Source organism: Euphorbia lathyris, chromosome 2 (assembly GCF_963576675.1).
Source record: "Euphorbia lathyris chromosome 2, ddEupLath1.1, whole genome shotgun sequence".
In the NCBI taxonomy this organism is placed as follows: domain Eukaryota; kingdom Viridiplantae; phylum Streptophyta; class Magnoliopsida; order Malpighiales; family Euphorbiaceae; genus Euphorbia; species Euphorbia lathyris.
Window position 1 is genome coordinate 32212972 of NC_088911.1, and position 16917 is coordinate 32229888.

Below are 16917 nucleotides of genomic sequence, written 5' to 3' on the forward strand. Positions count from 1 at the left end.
TTGCAAGTGGACTTTACACAACTTCTACTCTGAAATTGGTGTTGTACACTTCTTTTATGACTTCAATACTACGATTACCACATTTACTTCAATACTATTTGCTAAGATATATGTAGTAATTAACATTTACGAGTTTGGAACCAACCCTAAAGAGTTTGGAACCAACACTTAACTTCTATTGATCTTCAAGAAATTTATACAGAATTACAAACATCAGTTACAACTGACTTCCAGAACTTCTCCTGAACATAAGCAATAACTGAATAACTTCTTCTAAATTCAAATAATTAAATGAAACATTATCTGCTAATAAATTAACTAATGCATATTTCCAACAAACTCCTCCTTGCCTTAGTATTTACAAACACCCAACTTGTTTCAAAGTTTGTTTTGATGATGTACTTTCCCATCACCATTCTAAAATTGGAGCACTTCTCTCCAAAAGCTTCATATTGATGTACTTTCCCATCATCAGTCTAGAATTGGAGCACTTCTCTCCAAATGCTTCATATTGATGTACTTTCCCATCAATTTGCTTCATATTGGTGCACATCTCACCAATTTCAAAACAATGTTTCTTCTTCTTCGGCAACATGTGTCAACTTGACACTTTCTTCAGACTTGGTTCTACAATTCTTTTGAATATGTCCAAACCTTTTGCACTTGTAACACTGAGGCTTCCCTTTGTACCAGCAATCGTCTTCATGGTGACCGGGCTTGCTACAGATAGCACATTTGGACTGGGCTTTTCCTTTTGAAGATGAACCCTTTGCCATATTATCACATTAAATGAAACATTATCTGCTAATAAATTAATTAAGACATATTTCCAATAATATATATTAAAATAACATGTTTGCTACATTGAAGGAGTCAGAAATTTACGTCTAAAAAATTAATTTTAGCTTTGCGACGACGAGGTTTGAAGTCTATACAATTTGGTGTAATTTCTGAAGTAATTTTTTTTAACAAACTTATGAATAAATATCTCAAAAAAAAAAAAAAACCTATGTGTATAAATTAATTTCATATTTTATTTATATATATTGTTGTTTTAATATATAATTGTCCGATAAAAGAAAAAAGAAAAAAAAGTACTAATACTTTAATATTACCGTGTGTTAGTTAATGCCATCATGAAAATGACAGCAGTCACCCCACTACCTGTAGTAGCTGAATTTGAGCATACATTTACTTTCAAGCCAAGCTACGTGCTTAACTCAATATCCCTCTACTACCCAAATTTTCTCCATCACTACACTACTGAGTATATTGCTTGTATTCTCGTTAAAATTAAATAATGCAAACATTAAACCTTTAAAGGATTTGAAAAAAAAATCAAGATTGATAACATTTGAAGTAATATAATTACATTTGTGACTAGTCACCATATCTTTTGTTAATTAGTTGATCTAACCCCCAATTTTGGACCTACCAATAAAACAATAACGCTTTTTTCATTATATCTACTGAATAGGGTCGGATCAAAGGAGCTAAAGGACACTAATTGTTAGAAAACGCTAAAAATTTATTGAAACTCTATTTGAGATTTTAATTTTTTTAATGTAAAAACAACTAAATAATATTTTAATTTAACACGTATAAATCACCGAGACTGTCGGAAACATCCATATTTATCAAATTGATACTTGAAAGTTTCACTCTTGAAAATGGGAGCTAACTTCACTTCTCCCTATCTATCATGTCTTATCTTCCATTATTTATTTAACCAACTTGACCCCCACCACCCATGTATATTAAAAAAATATATTAGTTTACTTATCCATTAGCCACATTAATATTCATTAATATTCTATATATATACTACATTTTCACCACACTCCCAATACAACAGATATTTCATATATTCACAATTTTAATGGCTTCCGCCGCCATATCCACACCCTTCTTTGTCTTCATAATCTTTCTGAGCGTTTCTTGGCACGCCTGCAAAGCGCTAGAGCCGTTTTCATGTGACCAAAAAGATGAAACGACAACAAACTTAGCGCTTTGCAATGTGAAGTTGCCGATAAAGGATAGAGTTAGCGACCTCATTGGCCGGCTGACATTGGCCGAGAAAGTTGGGCTGCTGGTAAACAATGCGGCGGCCGTTCCTAAGGTTGGGATGAAAGGGTATGAGTGGTGGTCGGAGGCACTTCATGGCGTTTCAAATGTGGGTCCAGGGACTAAGTTCGGCGGTGCATTCCCTGCCGCCACTAGCTTTCCTCAAGTCATCACCACCGCTGCTTCTTTCAATGCTACATTGTGGGAGGCTATTGGACGGGTCAGATTTTCCACCCTTTATTTTATCCATTTACTCATTACTTAAATATTATACTATATTATATTATAGCAAATTGCGAGGGAATATTTCTGTTGTTTTGTTTTTTCAGGGTTCTTTTTTATTCTCATCCTAAAATATTGCTTTTGTGGACCAAATATTAACTTTTTCTAAAACTTTCAGCATATTTTACCGCCGCAGCTTTACAATCATAAGATCCTGTGTGCATTGTAGTACTGTGTGCCTCCAAAAGAAAAATTCTGAATACGAAAATAACATTTTTAAAAGAACCAATCGGAAATCTACACTCGATAGTTTTTAAATTTAATTAGTGGGCGGCAATGAAGAAAATTATTGGAAATTTACACTCAATTAAAAGAAATATTAATAATTAGAAATAATTTTACTACTTTAAATCATTAATATATATCTGGCAGATCTGAAAATGACCAAGTTGCTCATGTTAGCAATGAAAGTGTGGAGATACTAACATAAACAGGATGTGTAGGTAGTGTCAGATGAAGGAAGAGCGATGTATAACGGGGGAATGGCGGGACTCACGTATTGGAGCCCAAATGTGAATATATTCAGAGATCCAAGGTGGGGACGTGGACAGGAGACACCCGGTGAGGATCCATTAGTAGTGGGTAAATATGCAGCTAGTTACGTGAGGGGGTTACAGGGAAACGACGGTGACCGGTTGAAGGTTGCTGCGTGTTGTAAACACTTCACAGCATATGACCTCGATAACTGGAATGGTGTGGATCGCTTCCACTTTAATGCTAAGGTATGGTACAATATCTAATGTGTAATGATTAGACTTTTCACGGCAATTTAATCTTGATCGTTGGTTTTGGTGACCTTCGCGTTGAATTTTGATAGACAGGAGCCAGAATCAATCTACTACTACTGTAGTAGTTTGGTTAATAAATTAATGGCATTGAAGTTTGGAACATTGACTAGGAATTAGTACTTGGTTGGGTTGGGTCCATGCTGCCACATTTAGTACAAAATACCTTAGTATTCAATTCCTCAATAGAACATATATTTGTCTTTAAAATTTGGCAACAACCACATGGAGTTCTCTATTGTAAATTCTGATTTCTATTTTCTTAAATTACACATTAAATTATAATTATTTATTTTTTGTTACATTAAATTTATATTTAATGAATATTTTGTTTATGATTAGAGACTTTTTTTTTTCGTTTTGATTCAATATCTGTAAATTAATTGGTTTTTAATAAATATATCCTTATTTAAATTGTTTTTTTATTTTAGAAATTGATTAAAAAAAATATTATTAGTAAATCAATTAATAACAATACAACAAAGCATTTTAGTTAAAATTAATTGAATTTTTTTGGGATAAAATTAGAGATTTGAACTACTTTATATATTTTAACTAGTCAAAATCTAATAGTGGTATTTGATAAATGGAGTTTTTTTAAAAAGAGGTGAAGGAGATGTTTGAAAGAGCTTATTTGGTTAAATCTAATTATGAAAAAGCATGTTTTGTAAGTTTTTTTAATGAGCTTACTGCTGAATCTTTTTTTAATGATATTTTTATCCCTAATTACTACCTTTTAACCCCAAATAAAGGGTTTACCATGTTCTTATTTATCATTTTACACAAACAACTATTAATAATCAGTTTAAGTTTTACCAAACAAGTTTATACAATTATATAGTCAAATCAGCTAACAAAAAAAGTAATCAGCTAATATAATCAACGAACAACTAACAACTATTTGACAAACAGAATCATCTATTGTGAAACAGATGAAGTAATTCATTATGATCATCTAATTGAGTTAAAGAAGTTTTATTTATTTCATTTAGGTCGGAAACATATATCTTCTGCTATTAAACAATAGATTCTTATAGTTTTTTATAAATAAATAAAAAAAACTACTTAATACGATAAATGAATAATTTTTTTATTAATCAAGTTTTATATTCAAATTTGATTTTTTTTAGTGATTAAAAGTGTAAATTATAGTGACTTTTGCTTTAAATGTTTTGGAATTATAGATAAAAATGGTTGTTCAAGTTGCAATCCGTATCAGTTTAGTCAAATCGAATTTTAAATATCTCAATCTTGAATCGTAAAATTTTAACAAATTAATCTAAATACAATTAGTTTTGTACACATAAAATGTGCAAAATTTGGGTTAATTTGTTAAAATTGACAACTTTTAAGTAAACACTTAAATTGGATTTGAAATAGATTGAGAATGTTATATCATAGTGATCATTTTAACCCATAATATAACCCTTAAATTAAAATTTTGAGATAAATTAGTTCCCGTAAAATGATCTAACTCATTCAGCTGTACGTACACTTGCGAAACAGGTAAGCAAGCAGGATATGGAGGACACATTTGACATCCCATTCAAAATGTGTGTAAAGGAAGGAAAAGTAGCTAGTGTTATGTGTTCTTATAATCAAGTTAACGGCGTTCCCACTTGCGCTGATCCTAATCTCCTCCGTAAAACCATACGAACCCAATGGGGCCATAACGGCTACATTGTTTCCGACTGTGATTCCGTCGGAGTTTATTACAATACCCAACATTACACATCTACCCCTGAAGAAGCAGCTGCTGATGCTATCAAAGCAGGCTAGTCACTGTCATCATTAATTAAATCATCACTTTCTATAATCAATCATTTAATTAACTTAATTTGATGATACAGGTTTAGATTTGGACTGTGGTCCATTTTTAGGAGCGCACACGGAGGATGCAGTTAAAAGAGGGTTGATAAATGAGGTTGACATAAATGGTGCTTTGGTTAACACATTAACTGTCCAAATGAGGCTAGGGATGTTTGATGGTGAGCCATCTGGTCAGCCATATGGGAACCTAGGTCCATCACATGTGTGCACCCAGGCTCACCATCAGCTTGCCCTTGAAGCTGCTAGACAAGGAATTGTTCTTTTGAAGAATGATGGTCCTTCTTTGCCGTTATCTCCACGCCGTCATCCTACTGTTGCTGTTATTGGGCCTAATTCTAATGTTACCCTTACCATGATCGGAAATTATGCTGGTGAGCTTTTTTTTACAAGTAAATTTTAATTTGGGCTTTTTAAACTCATCCACTAGTATGATTTGGGTTAAAGATTACGGGTCAATGATTTTGAGTGTAGTCCGAATGGTGAAATTTTTTTAAAACTAACTATAGGTGTATGATAGGTTTTTAAAAGTTTATAGTACCATTAAGTAAAACGTGCCAAGTTTAAAGATGTAAATATAAATTAATCCAATATAAAATAATTGAATCAAATTTTACTTCAATAATTGAAGTGATTTTAATTGACAGTTTCAACATATGTTAGAGACTTAATTATTGATTTTAAGTTTTAGCATATGTTAATTGTCTATTTTAGAAGGTTAGTAACCTACTTGGCTTTCAAAACTTAGGCATCTCCAATAAGGGGTTAGTAGGGATGGCAACGGATACTATATCGGAAAGTATCCGACACTACCCGTATCCTGTATAAAAAGGGTATAAGATCAAAACCATTACCCGTTAGAGTAATCAGATAGGTATGGGAATACCCCTAGGATATTCCATATCCGTTACCCGCCATAACGCTTTTATATATTAAAAAATATTATTGTTTTTTAGACGTGAGATTTGAATCCAAACTTTTTGCTCTTCAGCCATTCAGTGATACCACTAAACTACTTTATTCTTACTTATTAAGGTCCAATTTGTTCAATTTGTAAATGAATGATTTATTAAATTTATACTTTGTTAAATTTGTAATATTTTTTGTTTTGTTTATTAAATCTTAACGGGCAGCGAATTAAATGGGACGGATATGGGATGAAAAAATTATATCCGTTAGGATAATGGAACGGGTACATATAATTAAAAAATAAAAGGATAAGAATTTGAGATCGGCACTACCCGTTGCCATTCCTATGGGTTAGGTTGGTCCTAACCTTAGGCTAGGAGTGCGTCAGTCTATACAAAAAAAAAAAAAAAAATATTCTTCAATTAATTTTCAGGATGTTGGGCTAAAAATGCTTTTTTATTTTTTAAATGTAGTTGTGATTTTTAATTAGATTAGTGTAAAAATGGTGACATGATTTGATAGTGTGCATTAATTTTGGGTCCAATAGGTGTTGCTTGTAGATACACCACACCTTTACAAGGTATAGGGAGCTATGCCAGGACAATCCACAAACAGGGTTGTGCCGATGTGGGCTGCATTAGCGACAAGCTGTTTGAAGAAGCAATCAGTGCAGCAAAGCAAGCAGATGCAACAGTTTTAGTGGTGGGGCTAGACCAATCCGTTGAAGCCGAGTTTAGAGATCGAGCTGGCCTTCTTCTTCCTGGTCGGCAACAGGACCTTATATCAAAAGTAGCCATGGCATCCAAAGGCCCAGCCATTTTGGTCCTTATGTCTGGTGGACCTATTGATGTCTCTTTTGCTAAGAATGACCCAAAAATACAAGCCATTTTATGGGCTGGATACCCTGGCCAAGCTGGCGGAGCAGCTATTGCTGATGTCTTGTTTGGGACTACCAATCCAGGTTTAAATCTACAACCTTTTTTTTTTTCTCAAATTACTGTTCATATTTGTATTTTTTATAATATTAAAGCTTTATTTATCTTGTGGAAAACTTGAAATAAATATTTTCCAAAAAAATTAATTTAAAATTAAAATAAAATATTTTTTCTTATTTAGGTTAAGATTATAATTGTAGAACAAAATTATGATAACTCAGTAAAAATTAATATTAGTTTCACGTATCTCTCTTACTTAAAAATTATTTTTTCTTGTTTTTAAAATATTTTGTTTCTGTTTATAGCTTGTTTGGTTCAACTGTTGATATTAGTTGTTATTTTAAAATAGTTATCAATTGTTTGTTAATCTAACCAAACACTTTATATCTACTTTTGGAGTAAAACAATAAACAAAATTTAAGAAAAATCAAAAGTACACCTAATTTCTATTTAAATTAACAATAAGGAAATTATTTTTCGTGAATAAACAACCCCTCAAATCGAATATTATTGAGAATAATGCAAAATTTTGGGGTTAATTTTGCTTTTAAATATAGCTAACTTATTCAATTTGCCTTCCAAAATGAATTTTTTTTTTTTGTATATTTTGATATTTCAACTTGATATTTTTAATAAATTATTCTAAAATGACGAAAAACTAGAAGAAGGATTTGGTTTCTGAAAGACTTCAATGCAATTTCCGATACTGTTGTTTTTGTTATAAAAACAAGACATGTTTGTATGGTGTCTTCTAAAGAATCTGATCATTCCTATAAAATCTCCTAAAATGACAGATGGGTATAATATTTTACTTTTAGGTAAGTGTTAATTTGTGATTTGAATACTTGTTGCTTAAACTAATTTGCGAATAAAATGAAGTTCAAAATCCAAATTCTATAAAAAAAATGCCAAATGCATATTTATTGCATTAATAGCATAATGTTACCTATTATTTCATTTCAGGAGGAAAGCTGCCAATGACATGGTATCCACAAGAGTATCTAACAAATCTACCAATGACCGAAATGTCAATGAGATCAAACCCATCAACAAACTACCCAGGCAGAACTTACAGGTTCTACAAAGACAAACCAGTCTACCCATTCGGTTACGGCATCACCTACACAACTTTTACTCACAAGATAGCCACCGCACCCACCCTCATCTCCGTCCCCCTCGACGGACACCGCCGTGGAAACGCAACCCTCTCCCGGAAGGCAATTAGAGTGACACATACAAGATGTAACAATTTAAGATTAGGAATTGAAGTAGACATAAAAAATGTTGGGTCCAAGGATGGAAGTCACACACTACTAGTCTACTCTGCCCCTCCAGAAGGTAATAAATGGGCTCCTCATAGGCAATTGGTGGGGTTTGAAAAGGTGCAAGTTGCTGCTGGGAAAGAGGAAAGGGTTGGGGTAAATATTCATGTGTGTAAGCATATGAGTGTTGTTGATAGGTCTGGAATTAGAAGGATTCCTATGGGTCAACATAGTCTTCATATTGGTGATGTTAAGCACTCTATTTCTCTTCAGGCTACTGTTCTTGGAGTCATTAAGTCCTAGTTTAGTGCTAGTCACGCATTATTTAATTGATTGGAAGGGCGTATTGCATCAGAAGTATAGTAGAATTTCTCGTCATGCATATATTCTTTTGAGTGAAAATTTAGAGGGGTAATTGTCAAATTTAAGTATAGTTATTTACACCGATTGAAAAAGGAAAAAGAATTGATAGGTGAATTGTTATTAGAGGTTAAATTTTTTCAAAAAAGTTCATTATTTGAAGAAAAAAGATGTACTACTCTCAAATATTGGATTGCAATGATATTGTTATTTTTTTTATACTAATTGGATTTATTACTATTATTATTATTATTATTATTATTATTATTATTATTATTATTATTATTATTATATAATCAGAAATGCAATTTAAACTATGAGTGATTTTCATAATTTCATCTTTTAACTTCATTTACAACAAAAATAAGAAAATGTAATAGTTTATTAATATGTGTAAACTTTAATCATACAAGTTTTGTCATACAGCATGCAAAAGATAGTCACACGACGTGTGAATGTGACTCTGAACCTTTTGGCTAAACCTAGCTAATTCACACGATGTGTAGCGTAAGTCACACGTCGTGTGAAGTATAAAACGACACTCAGAAATGACATAAAAGAGAGCGACACACCATGTTGTTGAGATTTTTAGCAGCCTATACACGCATGGTTTGAAGATTTAGGATGGCGAGACGCACCAACGAGCTAACAAACGGATCAATGGCTTATATTTGAAGTCTCACACATCTTTTCGCACGTTCAAAAAGGTCATCCACTACCTACTATACACTAAATCAAGGGAATGTGGGATGAAATGACACAAACATGGAGCGAAATTAGACATTAAGGGATGAATGCAAGTAATGGGAAGAAGATGAGAGAAATTTAAGGAAAGTGGACAATCTATTCAGCCAACAAAGCACACAGACTCATCCCACCATGTGTTTTTTAATTCCACAAATTAATGAGGTTACCAGGACTCGAATCCTTGGTCGTTTGGTCCTAGAGGCTCTAATACCATATCATGAAACCAATTGAACTAAAAGTTTAAGCTGATAGTTAAGACTCAATCATATATGTTATATTAATCTCTGACACGAATCAATTTTCTGACCCTAAATCATTTTCCTATAGTCTGCCCAGCTTTTCATAATTTGTCTACATTTATCATTTGTACATCTCAAGTATTTAAATTCGTTTGTGCTCCCAACTTTTCCCTAAACTTGTTTTTGACTTCCTGAACTTCAGTTTAGCCTTGCATTTTACTCGATTCCTTTTCCGAGAACTCTCGTACGACTCATTCAAAGTCCAACCCAAATCTGCCCAAAGTCAAATATTAGTTTCATTTGCAAGTCGTTCAGTACCGTGTGAATCAGATACCTGAAGACAAAGTCAGTCCCGCTCTGTTCAACTCGCTCGAAGTGCTTGCATTGCTTGTGGATCCAAAGCAAATGCTAATTCAAAGGCTAACCGAGATAGCCAGTTGTGGGTTCGAGTTTGTCGTTTGAATTTTGCATTTCATTTCCTTCATTGTAATTGATTTGTTTATATTCAATCTTGCAATTGGTTTAACTATATGTTGATATAGAAAATGGTTCAATTGTAATTATTTTGCCTTGAACATTTGTATCCAAACTTGTTTTATTAATAAAATATCCATTTTTCACCAAATCTCGTGTCATTTTCGCACTATTATTTTCCTTTATTTACTTATCTTTTAATTCATCCGCAATAGCTTGAAAAGATTAATTATCTAGCAAAGTTTCATAACAGCGCTAGAGACCTAAGAGGGATTTTTTTAATCCTTGCGTCCCTCGCCAACTGCTTCGATTAGATTTCAAGTTTAAGCGCGTAAATCCATAAATTTAATCGTTCACATTAATTGAGAATTAATTTGTCTAGCACGCCGACATCCAAACCACGTGTGACAAGGTTTAAATTGGTACATTCGCAAAATATCGCTAACAATTTTTGACACGCCCAGTAAGACAAATTACCCCTTTTTGCCAAACATTTCACACTAGGTTAGCAACATTACTAGAAGGTCTTTTATCTTTAGGCTACCAAGATTTGTATCTGGGCCTGTTTTTATCACTTTATGTCAGTGGCGGAACCAAGACCCCGGATGATCCGGAGCTCAAACATATCAGAAAAAAAATCAAAACATAAAAAAAAATCCAAATTAACTGTGCGGTTGACAGTAAATTTTCAAAGTCGAGCCCGTTAGGGCTGGACAAAAAAAATTTAGTCTCCAACGCATTAAAACTGTAAAAATGTTATCAATTTTTTTAGAACCTAGCATTGAACTGATAGAAAATTAAACATGTTTACTTTTTTTTTAATGATAAAGACATAATAAAAATAAATATTAGATATGCTTATTTTTTGTAATGGTAAAGATATATTAAATGAATTTGTCTCTCTTTTAGATCTATCTTCCTTCTTTCAGATCTCTCTTCTCTCTTTTAGATCTGTTGTCATGAGGAGAATTTTTATGAAGATTGAGAGTTTTGAGATCTATCTCTTCTCTTTTAGATCTTTCTCTCTCTTTTAGATCTATCTTCTCTTTTTCAGATCTGTCTTCTCTCTCTCAGATCTGTTGTCATGGTGAAGAATTTTTATGAAGATGGAGAATTTTGAGATCTATCTTCTCTCTCTCAGATCTATTTCTCTCTTTTAGATCTTTTTCTCTCTTTTAGATCTATCTCCTCTCTTTCAGATCTCTCTTCTCTCTCTAAAACACAGGATCAATTTTATAACTCAATTTTTTTTTTCTCTCTCTCTCTCTCTGCTAGGGTTTTATGGTGAAAAGAGTGAGGGACAGATCTAGGGAGAGGGGGGCGGCTGGTGGCGGTGAGGGAGTGATGGCGGCTAGGGCTTGGGCGGATCGGGATGGGGAGATCGGCGGGGACGGCCTGGAAGGGAGGAGCATGATGGGCGAGGAGGGGAAGGAGGGTGGGGGGCGCTCGAAGGAGATGGAGCTGGGTGGGGAGATGGGCGGCGCGGCAGGGGGGATTTGGGGCGATGGGAGGGGGGACATGTGGGAGGCGAGGGAGGCACCGCTGGATGTGGCGCTGTGGCTAGGGAAAAGTGCTCGGGAGGACTGGGCGGCTGGATCGGTGCCTATTTCGTACGCACGGGGTAAGGCACCTCCGATCGCAGGTGGCGAGGCTGGGCGCGGGGTGTGCCTGGCGCCGAGTGGAGCACCGATGGTGCCTGGCGCCGGGTGGAGCGCCGATGAAGCTGGGCAAGGCGCAGGCAGCGCCGGGCAGTGCGCTGGAAGCGCCAGCAGTAATGCTGGGCGGTGGTGTCCGGGTGCCGGCGCTGGAAGCAGGTCCCCGGGCAGTGCCGGGCAGGCTGGGGCGGCGGCAGGGGGGCAGGCTGCCTCGGGTCAGGTCCATATTAATAGAGCGGGTACTTTTGGTGTTGAGTGTGGTGCTCAGGTCCAGGGAAACGCGGTTTCCCCCAGATCTAGGGTTAGTATAAACGAAGTAGGGAAAAGTTCTTGGAAAGATACGGTTATGGGGGTGGTCGAGGAGGAGCCTTGTATGGAGGAAGTGTTGATGGTGGGGGAGTCTGATCATATGTACTCTGATTCTGATGAAGAGGAGGGTGTCCAAGACGATCCTCTTTGTCCGGTGATTAGACTCTCCTCAGCTGAGAAGCGGGAGCTCAGAGAGAAATGGAAGGTGTCTCTAATAGTTACAGTGCTTGGAAAGAGAATTAGCTTTAACTATTTTGCCCAAAGGATCCAAGCTCAGTGGGCAAGGAAAGGGAAAGTCAGTATTACTGACCTGGAAAATGACTACTATGTCATTAAATTTACCCGGGTTGAGGATTATAATGCGGTGATCAAGGGGGGCCCGTATATTATTTCCAACCATGTTTTGGCCTTAAGGCCTTGGGTTCCTAATTTTAATCCTCATGCTTGTTCTGTTAACAGGATTTTGACTTGGGTTAGGTTCCCGGGCCTTCCCATTGAGTATTATAGTGAAAAGTTTCTTAGCAAAATAGGAGGTCTGGTTGGGAAGGTCCACCACGTGGACAAAACTACAATTGGTGCCATTAGGGGCAAGTTTGCAAGGGTTTGTGTTGATGTTGATCTTGCAAAACCTTTATTGTCAAAATTCTGTATTCAACACAAGGTGTTTTTTATTGAGTATGAAGGTTTACATAACATTTGTTATGATTGTGGCATGTATGGTCATTCTCAGGAGGGGTGCCCTAAAAGGGAGAAGGTTGTAGAAGAGATTGTTGAGGATGGTGTGGAGAGAACTGAAGTGAACTAGGGGAATTGAGGGAATTTTGGACCCTGGATGGTGGCAAAAAGGACTGCTAGACGTAGAACACAACCTTCAGTGGTGCAGAATCGTCCTCCTGATATTAGCATCAATTTGAAGTATTCCCTATCTAAGCCTATTGCTTTCCTAGTGTCAAGGAGAAGCCTATCCCCAAAGCAAGGGAGGAGTCTGGAGCCGTTTCAGCTTTCACGTCAGGATCTAGATTTGGGGCCCTAACGATTGAGGAAGTTCATGATCCTGACCAGGGGGATGAGCATATTGTTCAAAGCATGCCAGGTTTGGAGTCTGTTGAACCATCTGAGAAGGTGGTTGAATCTGTTAATCCCCTCTTTGTTTCCAAGGACGAAGCCCAATAGGGGACCCTGGCCCTGGCTGCTCGAAGGATGAAGAAGATAAATGAGGTTAGTATTCCTATTCTTTGTGGTGATCCTGGGATTGGGAAGTCGATGGGAGTTAATAAAACTGGTTTGAAAAAGCTAAAGGTTAAACAAAAAAGTATCCAGAATACTTTGGCTTTACCAGAGAAGAGGGGGCCTGCGGGTACCTCAGCGAGGCTCTCAGGAGCCCCTAATAAATACCTGGCTTAGGTGTGTTGGTGCGGTCAGTTATCCTCCTTTCTATGGATTTGTTGTGTTGGAATGTTAGGGGTGCGGTGACGGTTGTCGAATCCACCAAAAATAAAATATAACTTCACAGCCCTCAGGCTTGCACAAGGGTAAGCAAAGGTCGTACCCAAAGGACTAATACTGATCTAATTTGTAAATATAACCAAGCAAATAAATAAAAAGTAAAAAGGGGGATTGGAATAGATGTTTGCTAAATTAACAAAAGTATCGAAGTTGAGTTGAAATTGAATAAAATGATTAATTAGAATTTCAGCTAAGGGATTCTTAGGAATTTAGTTAGTCTTGATCATTGACAGAAATTATATTTCTTCTAAATTGCATATCAGACTTCCTAAATAATGAATTAACCAAGTAAGACTGTAGTTAACTCCTAATTAACGAATAACCTTACCTCAGTGGCTAAGATTCAACCCGTTAGCAGCGTTATGAATTAGAAGAACCTAATCTAAGCCAACCGATTCTCAGCGATATCGATTCAGAAACTTAATTACTCATTCACTTGATGTGATAAAGTCGAAAATAGATGTATTAATGTCACATGGAGAGTTCTCAATTTGTCAATCTGATTATCCCCAAATACAATCTAGATTTCAACTTTATAGCATCAATTGCTACTAACTCAGATTTAACTAAATAATGACTCGTTGATTATCTAGTTTAATCAGACAGCTATATGCCAGTTTAATCAAATGAACAATCGGCCGTATCATTCAAAAGCAGACTAACAATTGAGATAAAATCTCTAAACACAGTGAATAAACAAATGATATGAAGAAAGAGAAAATACTAGAAGAGAAATGATCTCACAATACTTGAAGATTCCTGCCTTTGAATTATCCCTTAACCGAAATAAAGAGTTTAGCTATGAATAGCCATAAAGAACAAAATAAGTGTTTGTCGTTTTTCCAGGATGAAGAACGATAGAAAATGTACGTCTAGTCTAAGAGAGAAGAGAGAGAGCTAATCTAATCCAAAACCTAATGTTTTGTAGAGAAAATATATCCCTAAAAATTAGCTAACAAAATAATATCTTTCCCAATCACAAATCTTTTCTAATCTTCTCATATCCCTTATTTTCTGCCTTCTTCTTTGAGTAGGAAAGAGTCCTGATCAATCTAAACATCATCAGTTCGGAGGTCTTAGTCTTGGGTAAGACTAACTCCAGTTCGTTTCAGCTCTTTTGATTCAGCTCATCTTGGGCAAGACTAACTCCAATTTCGTTTCAAGTCCAAAGTTTCTTCAAATTAAGTCCAATTCTGCTTCTTTTAATCATTTGAGTCCTGTGGAGACAAATCATACCAAAACAAGCAATAATATCCGAAATAGCACTAAATTAATTAAATAACCTAGCACTAAAGTGGACATTTGAACGTTGAATTGGACACTTATCATGCGGCTAGCAAGGCTACCTGTATCCATGTTAATGATCTAATTAAACATTTTAACCCTTCTTGTTTTGCTTTAATGGAAACTAAGATTAGTGGAGATAAAGCAGATGAGGTGGTTAAAAAGTTTAGGAGCTGGAACTGTGTTAGATTGGAGGCTACAGGCCGAGCTGGGGGGATTTGGCTTTTCTGGAAGCCAGATCGGGTTCATTTCGATATTATTAGCATGGACAAGCAGTTTATTCACTGTAAAGTGAGTGTCTCCGGTAATAATTCTTTTTTAATTACCCTGGTATATGCTGACCCTATTTTAGCCAATCGGAAATGGCTTTGGGAGGTTCTTTACTCTATGAGTGTCAGCATATCTGAGCCCTGGTTTGTGGCGGGTGACTTTAATGATATTGCTTTTATGAGTGATCAGAGAGGGGGTTCGCATCATTACGTTAATCGCTGCCTTCACCATAAGAATAGTATGGATTTATGTAGGCTTTCTGATCTTGGGGCCTCCGGTCATAAGTTCACTTGGAAGCGCAACAGTACCTTTGTTCGGTTGGATAAAGTTTACGGTAATGTTTTAGCTCAGACTTCTTTCCTTGAGAGTTCTGTGTTAAATCTCCCGTTCCGCCATTCGGATCACTGTCCTATTTTATTTAGGTTGTTGAGAGGCAATCGTCCTAGGGGTGAGAGACCGTTCCGTTATCAATTGGCTTGGGAGTCTCATCCTAAGTTTAAGGATTTCGTTCATGATAATTGGAAACCTCACTCGAATGTCCTTCAAGCTGCTGAAGGATTCAGGAATAATGTGCTGGGGTGGAATAGAAATGTCTTTGGGCACATTATTAGAAGGAAGAATACGTTATTGAATAGGATGGAGGGTATTCAGTGTAGGTTGGAGGTGAGGTTTGATCACGGTTTGGATGGCCTCCTCAGAACCCTTCAGAAAGAGTTGGAGGCTGTGCTCAGGCAGGAGGAGCTTCTTTGGTTTCAAAAGAGTAGGAAGTCCTGGATAAGAGATAGGGATCGTAATACCAGGTATTTCAATCTTTCTACCATTATTAGAAGGCGGAGGAATAGAATTGATGCCATTAAGGACTCTAATGGTGATTGGGTGTATGAAGATGAGGAGATTCGGAGATTGGCCCTGGAATTCTATAAGGATCTGTTTAAAGAGGAGCCTGTTTATCTGGAGAGGGCTCACTCTGTTGCTACCTTTCCTATGATTGGAGAGGATAGCATTCAGGATGCCTTTCACCCTATCTCCTTGAAGGAAATAGACCAAGCCATTTTTAGTATTGGGGCTACTAAAGCTCTTGGGATTGATGGTCTGCCTGCTGGTTTTTACCATAAGCACTGGGAGGTTGTGAAGGAAGGTATCTATAATTTTATCATAGGTGTTTTTAATGGTTCTCAGGATATAGAGCTGGTGAATAGAACCCTTCTGGTTCTGATTCCTAAAATTGAGAAGCCTTCTTCCTTTTTGCATATGAGACCTATCAGTCTTTGTAATGTTCTTTATAAGACTGTTACAAAGATTGTGGCTAATAGAATCCTTTGCATTCTTCCTGAGATCATCTGCCAGAATCAGGGAAGTTTTGTGCCTGGTAGACAAATGATGGATAATGTGGTGATTGCCCAAGAGATGGTCCACACGATGAAGATCAGGAAGGGGAAGAAAGGCATTGTGGCTCTTAAGTTGGATTTGGAGAAAGCCTATGATCGCATCAACTGGAGTTTCCTGATGGAGAGTCTGGAAAGAGCAAGGATCCCTGACAGTTGGAGAAGGTTAATTAAGATTTGTATCTCTTCTCCTGTTTTTCAAGTTATGATTAATGGTGATATGTCGGAGGAATTCTCTCCGGGCCGGGGTATCCGTCAGGGTGACCCAAAGAGTCCCTTCCTTTTCGTTATTGCTATGGAGAGGTTGTCTCATCTGATTCAAGATGCTATTGATAATGGGAATTTCCACCCAGTGGCTATCAATAGTTTCTGTCCCCAGGTTACTCACTTATTCTTTGCAGATGATGTCCTAATCTTCCTGGAAGGTAATGAGGAGCAGTTGAGTGTTATTATGGATATTCTTGATTGTTTCTGTTCGGCCTCTGGGCAGAAGCTTAATGTCCAGAAGTCTAGGATGATGTGCTCTAAAAATATGAACCAGAGAGTCTGTAAAAGGTTAAGTGATCTGTCGGCTATTCCTCTGACTGGCTCCCTAGGGAAGTATCTGTGTATTCCCCTCCACAG

The 16917-nt window shown here is 36.5% G+C and overlaps 1 protein-coding gene across 1 annotated transcript; it reads left to right on the plus strand.

Moving 5' to 3' along the window:
- The first annotated feature begins 1838 nt into the window (after window positions 1–1838).
- On the plus strand, window positions 1839–8707 carry LOC136217667 (probable beta-D-xylosidase 2). Its single transcript, XM_066004284.1, has 6 exons — window positions 1839–2284; window positions 2790–3068; window positions 4638–4905; window positions 4982–5332; window positions 6415–6828; window positions 7766–8707. Exons 1-6 carry the CDS (start codon window positions 1880–1882, stop codon window positions 8365–8367), a joined length of 2319 nt encoding a protein of 772 aa, XP_065860356.1. The 5' UTR covers window positions 1839–1879; the 3' UTR covers window positions 8368–8707.
- Window positions 8708–16917: the final 8210 nt, after the last annotated feature.

Excerpts from the sequence above, each read along its gene's own strand:
- LOC136217667 (XM_066004284.1), top strand. The coding sequence starts at position 1,880 with ATGGCTTCCGCCGCCATATCCACACCCTTCTTTGTCTTCATAATCTTT. Across the intron at positions 2,285-2,789 it reads TGTGGGAGGCTATTGGACGG|GTAGTGTCAGATGAAGGAAG; the intron begins GTCAGATTTTCC and ends CAGGATGTGTAG. Across the intron at positions 6,829-7,765 it reads GTTTGGGACTACCAATCCAG|GAGGAAAGCTGCCAATGACA; the intron begins GTTTAAATCTAC and ends ATTTCATTTCAG.